Genomic DNA, 20,234 nt, shown 5'->3' on the forward strand with positions numbered 1-20,234 from the left:
GAACATTCATATCATACTGAACATTCACAACATACTGAACATTCACAACATTCACAACATACTGAACATTAACAACATACTGAACATTCACAACATACTGAATATTCACAACATACGGAACATTAACAACATACTGAACATTCATAACATACTGAACATTCACAACATACTGAACATTCACAACATACTGAATATTCACAACATACTGAACATTCACAACATACTGAACATTAACAACATACTGAACATTCACAACATACTGAACAGTCACAACATACTGAACATTCACAACATTCACAACATACTGAACATTCACAACATTCACAACATACTGAACATTCACAACATACTGAACATTCACAACATACTGAACATTCACAACATACTGAACATTCACAACATACCGAACATTCACAACATACTGAACATTCACAACATACTGAACATTAACAACATACTGAACATTAACAACATACTGAACATTCACAACATACTGAACATTCACAACATTCATAACATACTGAACATTCACAACATTCACAACATACTGAACATTCACAACATACTGAACATTCACAACATTCACAACATACTGAACATTCACAACATTCACAACATACTGAACATTCACAACATACTGAACATTCACAACATACTGAACATTCACAACATACTGAACATTCACAACATTCACAACATACGGAACATTCACAACATACTGAACATTCACAACATACTGAACATTCACAACATACTGAATATACACAACATACACAACATACTGAATATTCACAACATACTGAATATACACAACATACTGAATATTCACAACATACTGAACATTCACAACATACTGAACATTCACAACATAATGAACATTCACAACATACTGAACATTCACAACAACAACATACTGAACATTCACAACATACTGAACATTCACAACATACTGAACATTCACAACATACTGAACATTCACAACAACAACATACTGAACATTCACAACAACAACACACACATTCACAACATACACAGCATTCACAACAACAACACATACATACACGACATGCACAACATTCACAACGACAGACACAGTGGGGTGATAGTATTGATTGAGTATGGAAGTAGCAGGTGGTCGAAGGAGGAACGAGTTCAGCCTGAGGCCCTTTAGAGCGAGGCTGCTGCCGTTCTGATCAGCTCACACAGTGAAGATAATCGCTCTCATCTCTCTCAATATAGGTTACCCATGACCTCACGTAAACCAGAGAGAATGAATACACCCATATCAGTGACTGAATAGGTCTCAGGGAGACCACATTATCATCTGAAATCATGTCATTTCAATATGAAACATTAAACAGAGGAGAACATAAAGCAATCAAATGCATGTACTCAAGACATTGCATGCATTATTCAGTACCGCCGCGTTTCTTGACTGTGGTTGTCTCAGAGGAGTGGTTGTCATAAGGCAGAGGTCTTCTGGGGCCTATCACTACACTGGTCTGAAGTCATTCTCTCTACAGGGTGCTGTGCCCTAATGGAGTCCTTAATCTGTCACAGCATCTGATCTGGAGTCAATCTCTGCAGTAAGAGATGAGTCACAGAGCAGATTAATACAAAATATTTTTGATTTTTGATTGTGTTGTCTGTTTTGTGTTCCTTTGTTCTTCCTGCTTGGTTTTCTTTTCTCGACTTCATTTTAGTGTGTTGCTGTTTTAAATACATTTCATTTGAGATGTTCACTGTCTCAACATCTGATCTGGAGTCAGTCTCTCTCATCAGGATGCTGTCTGTGGTCTCAAGTGGAGTCATTAATATGTCTCAACATCTGATCTGGAGTCAGTCTCTCTCATCAGGATGCTGTCTGTGGTCTCAAGTGGAGTCATTAATATGTCTCAACATCTGATCTGGAGTCAGTCTCTCTCATCAGGATGCTGTCTGTGGTCTCAAGTGGAGTCATTAATATGTCTCAACATCTGATCTGGAGTCAGTCTCTCTCATCAGGATGCTGTCTGTGGTCTCAAGTGGAGTCATTAGTATGTCTCAACATCTGATCTGGAGTCAGTCTCTCTCATCAGGATGCTGTCTGTGGTCTCAAGTGGAGTCATTAGTATGTCTCAACATCTGATCTGGAGTCAGTCTCTCTCATCAGGATGCTGTCTGTGGTCTCAAGTGGAGTCATTAATATGTCTCAACATCTGATCTGGAGTCAGTCTCTCTCATCACCGTAGGCTGTGATGCGCCCAGGGGAGGGATACTGACTGTGCATCAGAATGAGGAAATTAGGTGGAAAAAAAACAGCTGAGTCACTCTTCACACCAACCCCCATGTAACCCTCCCTGCTGTCCCGTCGAGAAAGCCAGTGCTGCATCCCAAATGCCACCCTATTCCCTATATAGTTCACTACTTTTAACCAGGGCTCATAGGGAGACTCTGGTCAATAGTAGTACACTATATAGGGAATAGGGTGGCATTTGAGATTTAACCTAGAATAGGTAGGAGAAACCTGCTCTCCTGCAGATAAACTGCAATGCTACACTTTAGCTTTCATCATATATGCATGAACTGACACAGACCAGACAGGACTCTTTCCATTTTCCAATTCTCTCCAATAGTCCGATGTCATGGAAAGCGTAGCTTGAGAAAGTAAATAGCCTAATCAAATCATTAGGTGATATAATTACACACGGCTGTAAAAGTCAAGGTACCACAGGCTTGTAGGTATTGACTCCCGGCCAAATTAACATCACACACGGACACAACAGACCTCTATTAGGCCAATGATGTATGCAAATAGAGATTGGGGCATTGTCTACAGGGAGTTAGAGAGAGAGACAGAGAGAGAGAGAGAGAGAGAAAGACAGAGACAGAGAGAGAGAGGGAGAGAGAGAGAGAGAGAGAGAGAGAGACAGAGAGAGAGAGAGAGAGAGAGAGAGGTCCTTCAGCAGCTCATCTATTTAAATCAGGAGATAGCTGCTCTGACACACACACACACACACACACACACACACACACACACACACACACACACACACACACACACACACACACACACACACAACCTCAGGTAAGGGTGTCAGCATGAGGTGTGAACAGAAACTAACAGTAGCCTCAGGAAACAGCATACTCAGTAACATCACGACGCAGATTTTGTGCACCCCAAAAAAAAGTAACTATGTTAAAAGGAGAAAAGCCACGTCCCATCACACGGTGGTTTCGCATTAAAAGGAGAAAAGCCACGTCCCATCACACGGTGGTTTCGCATTAAAAGGAGAAAAGCCACGTCCCATCACATCACATTCGCATTGATTCTCCACACCCGCGGCGAGATGATGAGGGATCAGGTTTTGTTTTGAGGTGAATCGATTTATTCTAGGTACACAGTCAAGTCTGAGAGTATCTGACATGTTTACATTTAGAACAGGACTCTCTGTGACTGCGTGTGAGATATGTTGAGGTGTGGTTTGGTCACGTCTGGTTAGAGAAGTTATGTATTCCATCTGACTCATGTCATAAGCATTTATGAATAATCTATCTTGCTTATAAATGTGTTCATGACATCGTTATGTTGGTAGCCTTAAAAAATAATGTGTTACTGTTTATGAGGCCTCTACGCATGTTTACTGTGAATAATTTCAAATCTGCAATGCATCATCATGACGAGTCACATTCCCAACATAGGAATGAATATGCTTTGTGCTCGCTGCTGAAAGAAAGACAGTATGTACTCTTGCCTTGCTCATTACATGCAAGGTACAGAATGTCTTTGAGGACAGAGGAGGAAGCTTAATCCATCCCAGGTTCTCGGGAACATTAATACATTCTCAGAATGTTTGGAACATTAATACATTCTCAGAATGTTTGGAACATTAATACATTCTCAGAACGTTTGGAACATTAATACATTCTCAGAATGTTTGGAACATTAATACATTCTCAGAACGTTTGGAACATTAAAACATTCTCAGAACGTTTGGAATATTAATACATTCTCAGAACGTTTGGAACATTAATACATTCTCAGAACGTTTGGAACATTAATACATTCTCAGAACGTTTGGAACATTAATACATTCTCAGAACGTTTGGAACATTAATACATTCTCAGAACGTTTGGAACATTAATATATTCTCAGAACGTTTGGAACATTAATACATTCTCAGAACGTTTGGAACATTAATACATTCTCAGAACGTTTGGAACATTAAAACATTCTCAGAACGTTTGGAATATTAATACATTCTCAGAACGTTTGGAACATTAATACATTCTCAGAACGTTTGGAACATTAATACATTCTCAGAACGTTTGGAACGTTAATACATTCTCAGAACGTTTGGAACATGAATACATTCTCAGAACATTTGGAACGTTAATACATTCTCAGAACGCTTGGAACATTAATACATTCTCAGAACGTTTGGAACATTAATACATTCTCAGAACGTTTGGAACATTAATACATACTCAGAACGTTTGGAACATTAATACATTCTCAGAACGTTTGGGACATTAATACATTCTCAGAACGTTTGGAACATTAATACATTCTCAGAATGTTTGGAACATTAATACATTCTCAGAACGTTTGGAACATTAATACATTCTCAGAACGTTTGGAACATTAATACATTCTCAGAACGTTTGGAACGTTAATACATTCTCAGAACGTTTGGAACGTTAATACGTTTTGTGCTCCTGTGAATACCCAATGTTCTCTGAGGTAAATAGGTAAATATACCCTTTTCACCATCAAGATGCTGCCGTTTTCTCAGCCTTTTTAGAAACCATAATTTCAGCAGAAGAATGTATGGCTGTTGCAAACTTAATGATCCTAGAAGTATCTTAAGAGACAATAAAAGCTGGAGAAATTGTTTGAGAGTCAATAGTTGTAATGTTAATTAATAATATTTAGAAAGTTGCATTTGATTCTCTATACATATTTACAGGTATTGTCCTCATTAAAATGATATTTACTGCTTGGTGCAATATATCCTAATAAAAAAAACATTAAGTTAGCTATATTATATTACAGAGAATCATGTATGGACAATACAATTACTGATTATATCCTTCCAGACAGAGAAGGAAGGTTCCATTACAGACAACACAGCATTTCATAAGAGGTTACACAGAATGAGAGGATGCACAGAATTAAATGGAGTATTATACTGTACACCTATCTGTGGATAAATGGGTATTATCACATCTGGGATGTTGTAATATAGTTAAGTCTGGTTCTATGTACAGTATGTATCTGAAATATCTTATGAAACTACTGTGTTCCAGCTGCATCGTGTTTCTTCCTCTGTCAGGGCCAGGGCCATGTAGAGTTTCCCAGCATCAGGGCATTTCAGTGCAGGCCTCTTGCCCTACTTCACCCCCCAGCTGGGGCACTGCAGGCAGAGGAGAAAACAACCAGAGGGTGAAACCTTCCATAGCCATTTCTTCTACTGTTCTCCTTCTCTGCACGGTGATGCAGAAAATCCACACAAGACTATCATGCTACAGTACCATGCTGTCAGAAGCAGCATTATCAGTTCGTACTGGCCCATAGATGGCTGTGCATTCCCACCCACTATGGCGGCTCACATTGGACCACCACAATGGAACAAGTCTTTTGGTATCCGTTGCCAGGAGTGATATTTGTATGTATTTGAAATGGTCAAATCAAATCACACTGTCGTGCTGTCTGCTGCATATAGGGTGGTAGGAAGCCCGGAGGTTAGAGAGGTGGACCAGTAGTAGCCAGCCCAGAAGGTCCTGGGCAGGGCTGTTCTATTTTATCAGATGGCCTATGCATCTCTGTGCCCTCCTACACTGGTACCCTGTTCAAACCATTGCCCCGATCCCAGACCAAACTGTGCTGGCTCTGATAGATTATTTCACATTGTCCTTTCCAGTACGGTTACAGCAACTATGGTAGATGTGTAACCAGGAGAGCTCCTTACTGTTTGGTTTGGCTCAGTTCGGCTCATTAGTGTGAAAAGCCCTTGAGACAGTGGCTCTGTGATCTCTGATCTGAGCAGGGCTGTGGCCGTGAGACCGACCGGTGTGGCCGTGAGACCGACAGTGTGGCCGTGAGACCGACCGGTGTGGTGTGGCTGTGAGACCGACCGGTGTGGCCGTGAGACCGACCTTTGTGGCCGTGAGACCGACCGGTGTGACCGTGAGACCGACCGGTGTGGTGTGGCCGTGAAACCGACCGGTGTGGCCGTGAGACCGACAGTGTGGCCGTGAGACCGACCGGTGTAGCTGTGAGACTGACCGGTGTGGCCGTGAGACCGACCGGTGTGACCGTGAGACCGACCGGTGTGGCTGTGAGACCGACCGGTGTGGCCGTGAGACTGACCGGTGTGGTGTGGCTGTGAGACCGACCGGTGTGGCCGTGAGACCGACCGGTGTGGCTGTGAGACCGACCGGTGTGGTGTGGCTGTGAGACCGACCGGTGTGGCCGTGAGACCGACCGGTGTGGCTGTGAGACCGACCGGTGTGGTGTGGCCGTGAGACCGACCGGTGTGGCCGTGAGACCGACCGGTGTGGCCGTGAGACCGACCGGTGTGACCGTGAGACCGACCGGTGTGGTGTGGCCGTGAAACCGACCGGTGTGGCCGTGAGACCGACAGTGTGGCCGTGAGACCGACCGGTGTAGCTGTGAGACTGACCGGTGTGGCCGTGAGACCGACCGGTGTGACCGTGAGACCGACCGGTGTGGCTGTGAGACCGACCGGTGTGGCCGTGAGACCGACCGGTGTGGTGTGGCTGTGAGACCGACCGGTGTGGCCGTGAGACCGACCGGTGTGGCTGTGAGACCGACCGGTGTGGTGTGGCCGTGAGACCGACCGGTGTGGCCGTGAGACCGACCGGTGTGGCCGTGAGACCGACCGGTGTGGCCGTGAGACCGACAGTGTGGCCGTGAGACCGACAGGTGTAGCTGTGAGACTGACCGGTGTGGCCGTGAGACCGACCGGTGTGACCGTGAGACCGACCGGTGTGGCTGTGAGACCGACCGGTGTGGCCGTGAGACCGACCGGTGTGGTGTGGCTGTGAGACCGACCGGTGTGACCGTGAGACCGACCGGTGTGGCTGTGAGACCGACCGGTGTGGCCGTGAGACCGACCGGTGTGGTGTGGCTGTGAGACCGACCGGTGTGACCGTGAGACTGACCGGTGTGACCGTGAGACCGACCGGTGTGGCCGTGAGACCGACCGGTGTGGTGTGGCTGTGAGACCGACCGGTGTGGCCATGAGACTGACCGGTGTGACCGTGAGACCGACCGGTGTGGCTATTCTAGATCATTAATAATGTTCTTACAGTTCCAAATAATACAATCTTTCACAGGAAAAGTTTCAGGATTATCTAGCTGATTCAACTGATATTATATAGCTAGCTAGTGATCGTCATTGTGTGATCTTCACATGGTTAGATGTGTTCTATGGACAATGGAAGTGATATATTCTGTGTTGTATATGAACATTTCCTACGGTCGGCCTGTATCACAAGAAGAGTCTTTCTGGTCTCGTCTCCTTTACGCCATCTGTGTTGTGTGCCCCTCCCCCTGACACCAAGCCCCTCCCCCTGACACCAAGCCTCTCCCCGTGACACTTACCCTCCCCCTGACACCAAGCCCCTCCCCCTGAAACCAAGGCTCTCCACCTGACAACTAGCCCCTCCACCTGACACCTAGCCCCTCCCCCTGACACCAAGCCCCTCCCTCTGAAACAAAGGCTCTCCTCCTGACACATAGCCCCTCCCCCTGACACCAAGCCCCTCCCCCTGACACCAAGCCCCTCCCTCTGAAACAAAGGCTCTCCTCCTGACACCTAGCCCCTCCTCCTGACACCAAGCCCCTCCCCCTGACACCTAGCCACTCCCCCTGACACCAAGCCCCTCCCTCTGAAACCAAGGCTCTCCTCCTGACACCTAGCCCCTCCCCCCTGACACCAAGCCCCTCCCCCTGACACCAAGCCCCTCCCCCTGACACCTAGCCTCCCCCTGACACCAAGCCCCTCCCTCTGACACCAAGCCTCCCCCTGGTTCTGGTTACATTTGTATCAAAAAGGGCACTTTCATAGAAACACTTGGATGCCAGGTCAGTGATTATTGCAAAAAAAAGCAGTTTAAACTATTTTGATTAAATTATTAAATTATTAGTGGGTCTTATCGTTGTGGAAGACTTATATTTAGCCTAGATATAATTTCACAAGCCCTGAATTCATTAGATTATTCCTGACTGTTTGAAATGCAGTGTATATGATTTGACCATTTCAAATACATACAATATGACCTTTAATTGTGTAACAAAGCTTATACTTCTCTCTCTCTCTACATAATATATATATATACAATATATATATTGTGAATCGAGATATGATTGTTAGGCTATATGGCCCATCACTAATTAATGAACAAAAACAAACCCATTTCAATCCCATTTGGCACAGTATTCTCTTTACAGCCCTATGGACCCTGGTCAAAAGAAGGTAACTATATGAATACAATCTGGGATGAAACCAATGTCTTTTTGACTCTGCTCTGCCTAGCAACGAGGTGTCCTCAGGTGATAAGGCTGCAGCAGTCACGCAGGCAGGCAGACAGGCTAACACAGACAGGGTAATTGTTTTGTGTGTGTGTGTGTGTGTGTGTGTCTGTCTGTCTTTAATAACTTGTCTATCTGTTATTGACCATGGGATTTATAATCTAGCAAGGTCAGACTGACATCATATTTCAATAAACGATAACGGCTGATGCTTTTAGGAGGTGGATGTAAATAAAAAATAAACTGCTTTGTCAATTTGTCTTTGCCTCGTCATTGTCACGTCCAAGGTGACTCTGCTCTGCCTAGCAACGAGGTGTCTTCAAGTGATAATGAACAATAGGCAGGCAGGCAGGCAGACAGGCTAAACTGGACAGGGTAATTGATGTGTGTGTGTGTGTGTGTGTGTGTGTGTGTGTGTGTGTGTGTGTGTGTGTGTGTGTGTGTGTGTGTGTGTGTGTGTGTGTGTGTGTGTGTGTGTGAATTGATGCATTTACAAATTCCCGACAATATTTTACTGTTGAAAATGAAAAATGTTCATCTGTGTAATTTATGGTGGAAAAAGCCATACCAAACCTATCAGTCAACTGATCAATTGGTTATTGATCAGAATGAAAATGTCTGTAGGATTTATAATATAAAACCATAAAATACAACCCAGAGAAACAATAAGGTAGCGAAGATAAGGGAACTGATGGAATAGAGGTGAGCCTACAGTTCATGACTTTGTTTCTTTACCCATGGTGAGAAGATCTACCCGAGGGTCAGGATCAGTACAGGTTATGATGGCTACCTATACAGTGCCTTGCGAAAGTATTCAGCCCCCTTGAACTTTGCGACCTTTTGCCACATTTCAGGCTTCAAACATAAAGATATAAAACTGTATTTTTTTGTGAAGAATCAACAACAAGTGGAACACAATCATGAAGTGGAACGACATTTATTGGATATTTCAAACTTTTTTAACAAATCAAAAACTGAAAAAAATATATATATATTCAGCCCCCTTAAGTTAATACTTTGTAGCGTCACCTTTTGCTGCGATTACAGCTGTAAGTCGCTTGGGGTATGTCTCTATCAGTTTTGCACATCGAGAGACTGACATTTTTTCCCATTCCTCCTTGCAAAACAGCTTGAGCTCAGTGAGGTTGGATGGAGAGCATTTGTGAACAGCAGTTTTCAGTTCTTTCCACAGATTCTCGATTGGATTCAGGTCTGGACTTTGACTTGGCCATTCTAACACCTGGATATGTTTATTTTTGAACCATTCCATTGTAGATTTTGCTTTATGTTTTGGATCATTGTCTTGTTGGAAGACAAATCTCCGTCCCAGTCTCAGGTCTTTTGCAGACTCCATCAGGTTTTCTTCCAGAATGGTCCTGTATTTGGCTCCATCCATCTTCCCATCAATTTTAACCATCTTCCCTGTCCCTGCTGAAGAAAAGCAGGCCCAAACCATGATGCTGCCACCACCATGTTTGACAGTGGGGATGTTGTGTTCAGGGTGATGAGCTGTGTTGCTTTTATGCCAAACATAACGTTTTGCATTGTTGCCAAAAAGTTCAATTTTGGTTTCATCTGACCAGAGCACCTTCTTCCACATGTTTGGTGTGTCTCCCAGGTGGCTTGTGGCAAACTTTAAACAACACTTTTTATGCATATCTTTAAGAAATGGCTTTCTTCTTGCCACTCTTCCATGAAGGCCAGATTTGTGCAATATACAACTGATTGTTGTCCTATGGACAGAGTCTCCCACCTCAGCTGTAGATCTCTGCAGTTCATCCAGAGTGATCATGGGCCTCTTGGCTGCATCTCTGATCAGTCTTCTCCTTGTATGAGCTGAAAGTTTAGAGGGACGGCCAGGTCTTGGTAGATTTGCAGTGGTCTGATACTCCTTCCATTTCAATATTATCGCTTGCACAGTGCTCCTTGGGATGTTTAAAGCTTGGGAAATCTTTTTGTATCCAAATCCGGCTTTAAACTTCTTCACAACAGTATCTCGGACCTGCCTGGTGTGTTCCTTGTTCTTCATGATGCTCTCTGCGCTTTTAACGGACCTCTGAGACTATCACAGTGCAGGTGCATTTATACGGAGACTTGATTACACACAGGTGGATTGTATTTATCATCATTAGTCATTTAGGTCAACATTGGATCATTCAGAGATCCTCACTGAACTTCTGGAGAGAGTTTGCTGCACTGAAAGTAAAGGGGCTGAATAATTTTGCACGCCCAATCTTTCAGTTTTTGATTTGTTAAAAAAGTTTGAAATATCCAATAAATGTCGTTCTACTTCATGATTGTGTCGCACTTGTTGTTGATTCTTCACAAAAAAATACAGTTTTATATCTTTATGTTTGAAGCCTGAAATGTGGCAAAAGGTCGCAAAGTTCAAGGGGGCCGAATACTTTCGCAAGGCACTGTATTTATCTGTCCTGAATCTGATCCTTAGATAGATTAGTTGGCGATCTATAAATATAGGTAGTGATTATCTCACTATGTTTCAAGATCTGAAATAAAATACGCCAAGATAATCCATCCACCTGACAGGTGTGGCATATCAAGAAGCTGATTAAACAGCATGATCAGTACACAGATGCACCTTGTCCTGGGGACACTAAAAGGCCATTCTAAAATGTGCAGTTTTGTCACACGACACAACGCCACAGATGTCTGAAGTTTTGAGGGAGCGTGCAATTGGCATGCTGACTGCAGCAATGTCCACCACAGCTGTTGCCAGATAATTTAATGTTCATTCATGTACCATAAGCCACCTCCAACGTCGTTTTAGAGAATTTGGCAGTGCGCCCAACCGACCTCTCAACTGCAGATCGCGTGTATGGCGTCGTGTGGGGAAGCTGTTTGCTGATGTCAACGTTGTGAATAGAGTGCCCCATGGTGGCGGTGGGGTTATGGCATGGGCAGGCATAAGCTACAAACAACGAACACAGTTGCATTTTATTGAGGACAATTTGAATGCACAGAGATACTGTGACGAGATCCTGAGGCCCATTGTCATGCCATTTATCCGTCGCCTTCAAGTCATGTTTCAGCACAGCCTCATGTTGCAAGGATCTGTATACAATTCCTGAAAAGCTGAACATTTCCCAGTTTTTCATGGCCTGCATAGTCACCAGACATGTCAACCATTGAGCATGTTCGGTATGCTCTGGATCGATGTGTATGACAGTGTGTTCCAGTTCCCGACAATATCCAGGGGCTGATCTAGATTACAGAACCTCCCCTCAAAGTGTTCCCTAAAAGCACCCAAACAGTGATGGATTGCGTCCCAAATGGCACCCTATTCCCAACATAGTGCACTACTTTAGACCAGAGATGGTACCCTATTCCCAACATAGTGCACTACTTTAGACCAGAGATGGTACCCTATTCCCAACATAGTGCACTACTTTAGACCAGAGATGCATTATGTAGAAAATAGGGTGTCATAAAGGATACAGTCATAGTACACGTCGATCCAGAACATCCCAAACATGTCGTTCTGTCTGGGAACCTCTTCAACCCCAGGGGTTATTTGGGATCCGCGGGGGCTTTTGGAAATCCTCTTTCAGAGCCAGTGAGCAGGGGGGGTATTATCATTTGTGAGTGCTTTACACAACCCCTAAAGCAGAGGCCTAATCTACCTGGGAGAAATAAGCATTATCCGTTTAGATCAAATATAAAAGCTCAGAAAATAATACTTCACTTACATTATGACGAAAATGAGGACAACAAAACATGGTAAACCAAAACAGGTGTACCAAAATATTGAGTCGATTGATAATTAAAACATAAGGATAATAATAAAAAACATGACATTATATAATTGTATTACGTTACATAACAGTCTGAACTACTGTACCTTCTCTTGGTACTGCCTGCGGGACGAGTCCAGTGATTGGATGAGAGCGGTGGCGTGACCCACGAACATGGCGTAGCAGGTGGCGCCCACGATCATACTGAGCATGGTGATCCACAGGTCGGACATGCTGACGGGAGCCCGGGCGCCGTACCCGATACACAGCATGTGACTCATGGCCTTGAAGAGTGCGTACGAGTACTGCTTACCCCACGAGTCATTCTGCAGGGGAGAGAAAGGAAGAAGGGGAAGACACGGAGAGAGGGAGACAGAAGGCGGGAGGGGGGAATTACCGCAGGCTTGTGGAAGATGTCCGACCGCAGAGAGACAGGAAGCTCTTTCTTTTTGATGCTCCATTGAACATCCTGCCAACATAGCCTTAATGCTGGGCATGTCACACTCACAGAGTACCTTTTATTTCTATTTATTTTATTTCACCTTTATTTAACCAGGTAGGCTAGTTGAGAACACATTTATTTAACCAGGTAGGCTAGTTGAGAACACCTTTATTTAACCAGGTAGGCTAGTTGAGAACAAGCTCTCATTCACAACTGCGACCTGGCCAAGATAAAGCATAGCAGTGTGAACAGACAACACAGAGTTACACATGGAGTAAAAAATTAACAAGTCAATAACACAGAGAGTCTATATACATTGTGTGCAAAAGGCATGAGGAGGTAGGCGAATAATTACAATTTAGCAGATTAACACTGGAGTGATAAATGATCAGATGGTCATGTACAGGTAGAGATATTGGTGTGCAAAAGAGCAGAAAGGTAAATAAATATACACAGTATGGGGATGAGGTAGGTAAAATTGTGTGGGCTATTTACCGATGGACTATGTACAGCTGCAGCGATCGGTTAGCTGCTCAGATAGCAGATGTTTGAAGTTGGTGAGGGAGATAAAAGTCTCCAACTTCAGCGATTTTTGCAATTCGTTCCAGTCACAGGCAGCAGAGAACTGGATCGAAAGGCGGCCAAATGAGGTGTTGGCTTTAGGGATGATCAGTGAGATACACCTGCTGGAGCGCGTGCTACCTAAACCACCCCCCTCCCCCTCATTGGCCACAAGTTCTATAACAATTGATATCTGGAAGTGGTGCTGATCAACATCTATTACTTCGGAAGAGTTGATTTATGGTTTGTCTTCGGCCAATAGGAATCCTTCAGTTCATAGTGGTGGATGAAGGAAGCAGAGAGTCGAGGGGAAAGGACTGGCCTGGATTCTGCTTCCTGCCTCCTCTCATTTTTATCTCAAATGGCACCCTATTCCCTACATAGTACACTACTTTTGACCAGGGCCGATATAGGGAATAGGGTGCCTTTGGGAAGCAGCCCTTATCAGGGATGATTATCACAAGTACTTTAATGGGAGTGTGGAGCAGAGAGGTGCTGTCAGGGCCAAGGCACCATGATTCAGCGCAGATACAGTGTCACCTGCTGGAGCAAGGCCTAGGCTAGCATACACATCTGGCACATTGGTCTGCATAGATAGGACAAGCTAATATACATGATAAGCTGATAGATAGGATAAGCTGATATACATGATACACTGATAGATAGGACAAGCTAATATACATGATAAACTGATAGATAGGATAAGCTGATATACATGATACACTGATAGATAGGACAAGCTAATATACATGATAAACTGATAGATAGGATAAGCTGATATACATGATACACTGATAGATAGGACAAGCTAATATACATGATAAACTGATAGATAGGATAAGCTGATATACATGATACACTGATAGATAGGACAAGCTAATATACATGATAAGCTGATAGATAGGATAAGCTAATAGACATGATAAGCTAATAGACAGGATACGCTAATATACATGATAAGCTGATAGATAGGATAAGCTGATAGACAGGATAAGCTGATCGATAGGATACGCTGATAGATAGGATAAGCTAATAGACATGATAAACTGATAGATAGGATAAACTAATAGATCATAGATAGGATAAGATGATAGGCAGAATAAACTGACAGATAGGAAAAGCTGATAGATAGGATAAATGGATAGATGGGACAAGTTGACAGATAGGATAAGCTGATAGATAGGATAAACTGATAGATAGGATAAACTGATAGACAGGATACGCTAATATACATGATAAGCTGATAGACAGGATAAGCTGATAGATAGGATAAGCTGATAGATAGGATACGCTGATAGACAGGATAAGATGATAGATAGGATAAGCTGATAGACAGGATAAGCTGATAGATAGGATAAGCTGATAGATAGGATAAGCTAATATACATGATACGCTGATGGATATGATAAGCTGACAGACAGGATAAGCTGATAGATAGCATAAACTGATAGACAGGATAAGCTGATAGATAGGATTAGCTGATAGACAGGATAAACGGATAGATAGGATAAGCTGATAGACAGGATAAGCTGATAGATAGGATAAGCGAATACATGATAAACTGATAGACACGATAAGCTGATAGATAGGATAAGCTGATAGATAGGATAAGCTAATAGACACGATAAACTGATAGATAGGATAAACTAATAGATCATAGATGGGATAAACTGATAGGTAGAATAAACTGACAGATAGGAAAAGCTGATAGATAGGATATATTGATAGATGGGATAAGTTGACAGATAGGATAAACTGATAGATAGGATAAACTGATAGACAGGATAAGCTAATATACATGATAAACTGATAGATAGGATAAGCTGATAGACAGGATAAGCTAATATACATGATAAGCTGATAGATAGGATAAGCTAATAGACACGATAAACTGATAGATAGGATAAACTAATAGATCATAGATGGGATAAACTGATAGGTAGAATAAACTGACAGATAGGAAAAGCTGATAGATAGGATACATTGATAGATGGGATAAGTTGACAGATATGATAAACTGATAGATAGGATAAACGGATAGACAGGATAAGCTAATATACATGATAAACTGATAGATAGGATAAGCTGATAGACATGATAAACTGATAGATAGGATAAACTGATATAGATAGGATAAACTGATAGACAGGATACATTGATAGATAGGATAAACTGATATATAGGACAAGCTCAAAGATAGGATAAACTGATATAGATAGGATAAACTGATAGACAGGATACATTGATAGATAGGATAAACTGATAGATAGGACAAGCTCAAAGATAGGATAAACTGATAGATCGGATAAGGTTATACTGTTAAGTACTTTTTAATCATAGATGTTCTATCATTCTGAAAGCAATGTAACATGTAATACCAGTCTAAGGATGTAGATATTAGCCTTCAGAGTATTGTCTGGAATGTGAAGTCCATCGTATTTGAACCATGGCCTTTTGGACCCCTTTACCATTTTGTCTGCGACCACAATGCGAAACACGAAACACTGAACCCAGTCTTAGCTTCCCTACACTACTTTCTCAGAGCATAAATCCCAGCCTGCTGCAAGCCACTAACCTTGAAGACTTCAATTTGTCCATTTTATGAAATAAATACAACATACAAATCAGAAGTAGAGCTAAATGATACGTGCATTACTTTTGATCAGAGCCCTAAAAGTAGTGCACTCCAAAGGTGTTAGCGTACCATTTGGGACACTCTGTGTCTCCCGGCAAGGCACCTACAGTAAGCTCCATTTGGAAGACGGATGTGACAGCTCCCTGGTACAGGCCCTTGTTGTTGCTCCTCCTGACTTGCTGACTCCTCCAATTAACGCTCCTCTCTCTCTCTCTCTCTCTGAGTCCTTCTCTCTCTTTCTCTCTCTCTCTCTTCCCCCCCTCTCTCTTTCTCTCTCTTTCTCTCTCTCTCTCTTCCCCCCCTCTCTCTCTCTCTGAGTCCTTCTCTCTCTCTCTCTCTCTCTCTCTTCCCCCCCTCTCTCTTTCTCTCTCTCTCTCTCTCTTCCCCCCCTCTCTCTTTCTCTCTCTCTCTCTCTCTTCCCCCCTCTCTCTCTCTCTCTCTCTTCCCCCCCCCCCCCCCTCTCTCTCTCTCTCTCTCTCTCTGAGTCCTTCCCTCTCTTTCTCTCTCTCTTCCCCCCTCTCTCTTTCTCTCTCTCTCTCTCTCTCTTCCCCCCCCTCTCTCTTTCTCTCTCTCTCTCTCTGAGTCCTTCTCTCTCTCTCTCTCTCTGAGTCCTTCTCTCTCTCTCTCTCTCTCTCTCTCTCTCTCTCTCTTCCCCCCCTCTCTCTCTCTCTCTCTCTCTCTCTTCCCCCCCCCTCTCTCTCTCTCTCTAAAACTGCTGAGAAAGCATTCCAACAGAACACTTCATAAAAAGAACTACCCATACATCTTTAGAACACTGCTATTAATCATTAGTTTACCCCCTTCTGTGTCATAGACTCCTGCTGTCTGATGATGATAGATCTCACTGTTCTGTACTAGTTATAACACCCATGTGGTCCCATTCCAACTGCTGCCCTATGTACATAGACAAGGAACACTGGTCACTTTAATAATGGAACACTGGTCACTTTAATAATGGAACACTGGTCACTTTAATAATGGAACACTGGTCACTTTAATAATGGAACACTGGTCACTTTAATAATGGAACACTGGTCGCTTTAATAATGGAACACTGGTCGCTTTAATAATGGAACACTGGTCACTTTAATAATGGAACACTGGTCACTTTAATAATGGAACACTGGTCACTTTAATAATGGAACACTGGTCACTTTGGTAATGTTTACATACTGTTTTACCCACTTCATATGTATATACTGTATTCTAGTCAAGTTCATCCTATTTAACTATTGCTGTACATATACTATTCTATTCTTCAGATATACTACATATTCTATCCACATAATGTCCATAATGTCTATACATCCCATCACACATACATATATATATATATATATACTGTACATACTATTGTTCATCTTAATATTTCTACAATGATTCATTTCATGATTTTACTTTTAAATATGTGTATTGTTCTGAATTGATATTACTGCACTGTTGGAGCTAGGAACACAAGCTTTTCACTATGCCCACAATAACTAAATGCTAAATATGTGTATGTGATCAATAACATTTGACTTGATTTTGATTGACCAGTGTTCTGTTCTAGTTATACCACTCATGCTATCCCATCCCTACTGTCTCAGAATGTTCTGTTCTAGTTATACCACCCATGCTGTCCCATCCCTACTGTCTCAGAATGTTCTGTTCTAGTTATACCACCCATGCTATCCCATCCCTACTGTCTCAGACTGTTCTGTTCTAGTTATACCACCCATGCTATCCCATCCCTACTGTCTCAGACTGTTCTGTTCTAGTTATACCACCCATGCTGTCCCATCCTGTCTTATAATTGACCATCTGTGTTCTGTCTTTTCCTGCTGTTGTCTTGTATGCTACCTACCAATGTCTGACGACAGCATCAGGAGGCAACAAGCCAGAGGTTGGATGTGTTTGATGCATCACACAGTACTGACTCTGTACCAGTACCCCCCTGTATATAACCTCACTGTTGTTATTTTACTGCTGCTCTTTAAGTATTTGTTACTTATATATATATGTATTATTATATATATATATATATATATATATATATATACAGTGGGGCAAAACAGAATTTAGTCTGCCACCAATTGTGCAAGTTCTCCCACTTAAAAAGATGAGATTGGCCTGTAATTTTCATCATAGGTACACTTCAACTATGACAGACAAAATGGAGTTTGGAGTGTGACTGTTTGAGGTTGTGGACAGGTGTCTTTTATACTGATAACATGTTCAAACAGGTGCAATTGCACAATTGCTGGCTGACTAAATACTTTTTTGCCCTACGGTATGTATATATATTTTTTAAAGTATTTTTTCTTAAAACTGCATTTTTGTTTAAGGGCTTGTAAGTATGAATTTCACTGTAATTTCTACCTCTTGTATTCAGTATTTCACTGTACCTGTTGTATTCAGTATTTCACTGTACCTGTTGTATTCAGTATTTCACTGTACCTGTTGTATTCAGTATTTCACTGTACCTGTTGTATTCAGTATTTCACTGTACCTGTTGTATTCGGCGCAATGTGACAAATACAATCTGATTTGTTGTAGTTTATATTTCTCTGTTCTCTGCCCCCCCCCTCCACCTGTAGCAGGTTGTTTTATGACCCAGTCCTGTCTTTTCCTGCTGTTGTCTTGTTATGTGTTGCTCTGTGCTACAGTCCTGTCCATTCCTGCTGTTGTCTTGTTATGTGTTGCTCTGTGCTACAGTCCTGTCCATTCCTGCTGTTGTCTTGTTATGTGCTGCTCTGTGCTACAGTCCTGTCCATTCCTGCTGTTGTCTTGTTATGTGTTGCTCTGTGCTACAGTCCTGTCCATTCCTGCTATTGTCTTGTTATGTGCTGCTCTGTGCTACAGTCCTGTCTTTTCCTGCTGTTGTCTTGTTATGTGCTGCTCTGTGCTACAGTCCTGTCTTTTTTTTATTTTTTTTATCAGAGCATCCATCATGAAGATCACATTTCCGTAAAATGGTACATTTACAGCAAAATGATCTCCAAATGATCTTCCCCACTGACTAATCTATTAATATGTAATCTAATCTCTATAATGATTAGTTGTTTCTTTCACAGATTGAGGAGAATATTACCTGATAAATTAGACACACTGTTCTCATAAGGACACCTAACTGAGATGGGTGGACTCTGCACTTTCACTTTTTGAGTCAGATTTGCATCAGCCGATGATAGAATGAATGTATATTAAGGTATGATATTAAGGTATGATATTAAGGTATGATATTAAGGTATGATATTAAGGTATGATATTAAGGTATGATATTAAGGTATGATATTAAGGTATGATATAAGGTATGATATTAAGGTATGATATTAAGGTATGATATTAAGGTATGATATTCAGGTATGATATTAAGGTATGATATTAAGGTATGATATTAAGGTATGATATTAAGGTATGATATTAAGGTATGATATTAAGGTACGATATTAAGGTATGATATTAAGGTATGATATTAAGGTATGATATGAATCCTGACAAGAACATTTTCATTTCCACAATGTATAAGTACTTTGTGACAATTGCTGATAAACACATAAATAAAAATAGCTTTATAAATACATTTGATCGATTGATATTTGCAGCAACAGTAAGGTACATCAGGAGACTACATGTTGAGACTCAACGCTGAAGAGTGCAGTGGTATAACTATGTTGAATTACGTTAAAAAATATATTAAACTAACCTTTTATTTATATAGGTTAATCTCACAGAGAAAACATCTATTTTTGGGTTTAAATGTTGTAGTTTTAACCGTTATGGCAGCCAATCAGGATGTATATGCGTGTATGTATATGAGTATGCACTCAGCTGCATGGGGAACAAGTCTGTCACGCCCCGACCTTAGAGATCCTTTTTATGTCTCTATTTTGGTTTGGTCAGGGTGTGAGTTGGGGTGGGCATTCTATGTTTTGTGTTCTATGTTTTCTATTTCTGTGTGTTTGGCCGGGTGTGGTTCTCAATCAGAGGCAGCTGTCTGTCGTTGACTCTGATTGAGAACCATACTTAGGTAGCCTTTCCCACCTGTGTCCTGTGGGTAGTTATTTTCTGTTTTGTGTGTCTGCACCAGACAGAACTGTTTCGTTTGTTCCCCTTTGTTATTTTTCGTTCTAGTGTTCCATTTGATTAAAAATCACGAACACGTACCACGCTGCACCTCGGTCCTCTTCTTCAAACAGATGTTACGAAGTCAAAGCCACCATGGCAAAGATTAGTCACCAGTGCAGCAGCACATCTTCCTCTGGGGGGTTAGTAAGGAGCACAGCATGCATACTGAACTATACTGTATAGAGACACAACTC

At 42.1% G+C, this 20,234-nt stretch overlaps 1 protein-coding gene across 1 annotated transcript in view; it reads right to left on the bottom strand.

Annotated features, from left to right (window-relative positions):
* hcn1 (hyperpolarization activated cyclic nucleotide-gated potassium channel 1) overlaps window positions 1-20,234 on the bottom strand; it is a 157,841-nt gene that overhangs the window by 35,933 nt on the left and 101,674 nt on the right. Inside the window, exon 4 of the mRNA XM_020486876.2 lies at window positions 12,400-12,618. Coding sequence (XP_020342465.2) covers window positions 12,400-12,618 — 219 coding nt within the window. The remainder of the gene's footprint in view (window positions 1-12,399; window positions 12,619-20,234) is intronic.

Source organism: Oncorhynchus kisutch, linkage group LG6, assembly GCF_002021735.2.
Source record: "Oncorhynchus kisutch isolate 150728-3 linkage group LG6, Okis_V2, whole genome shotgun sequence".
NCBI classification, from domain to species: Eukaryota; Metazoa; Chordata; class Actinopteri; order Salmoniformes; family Salmonidae; genus Oncorhynchus; species Oncorhynchus kisutch.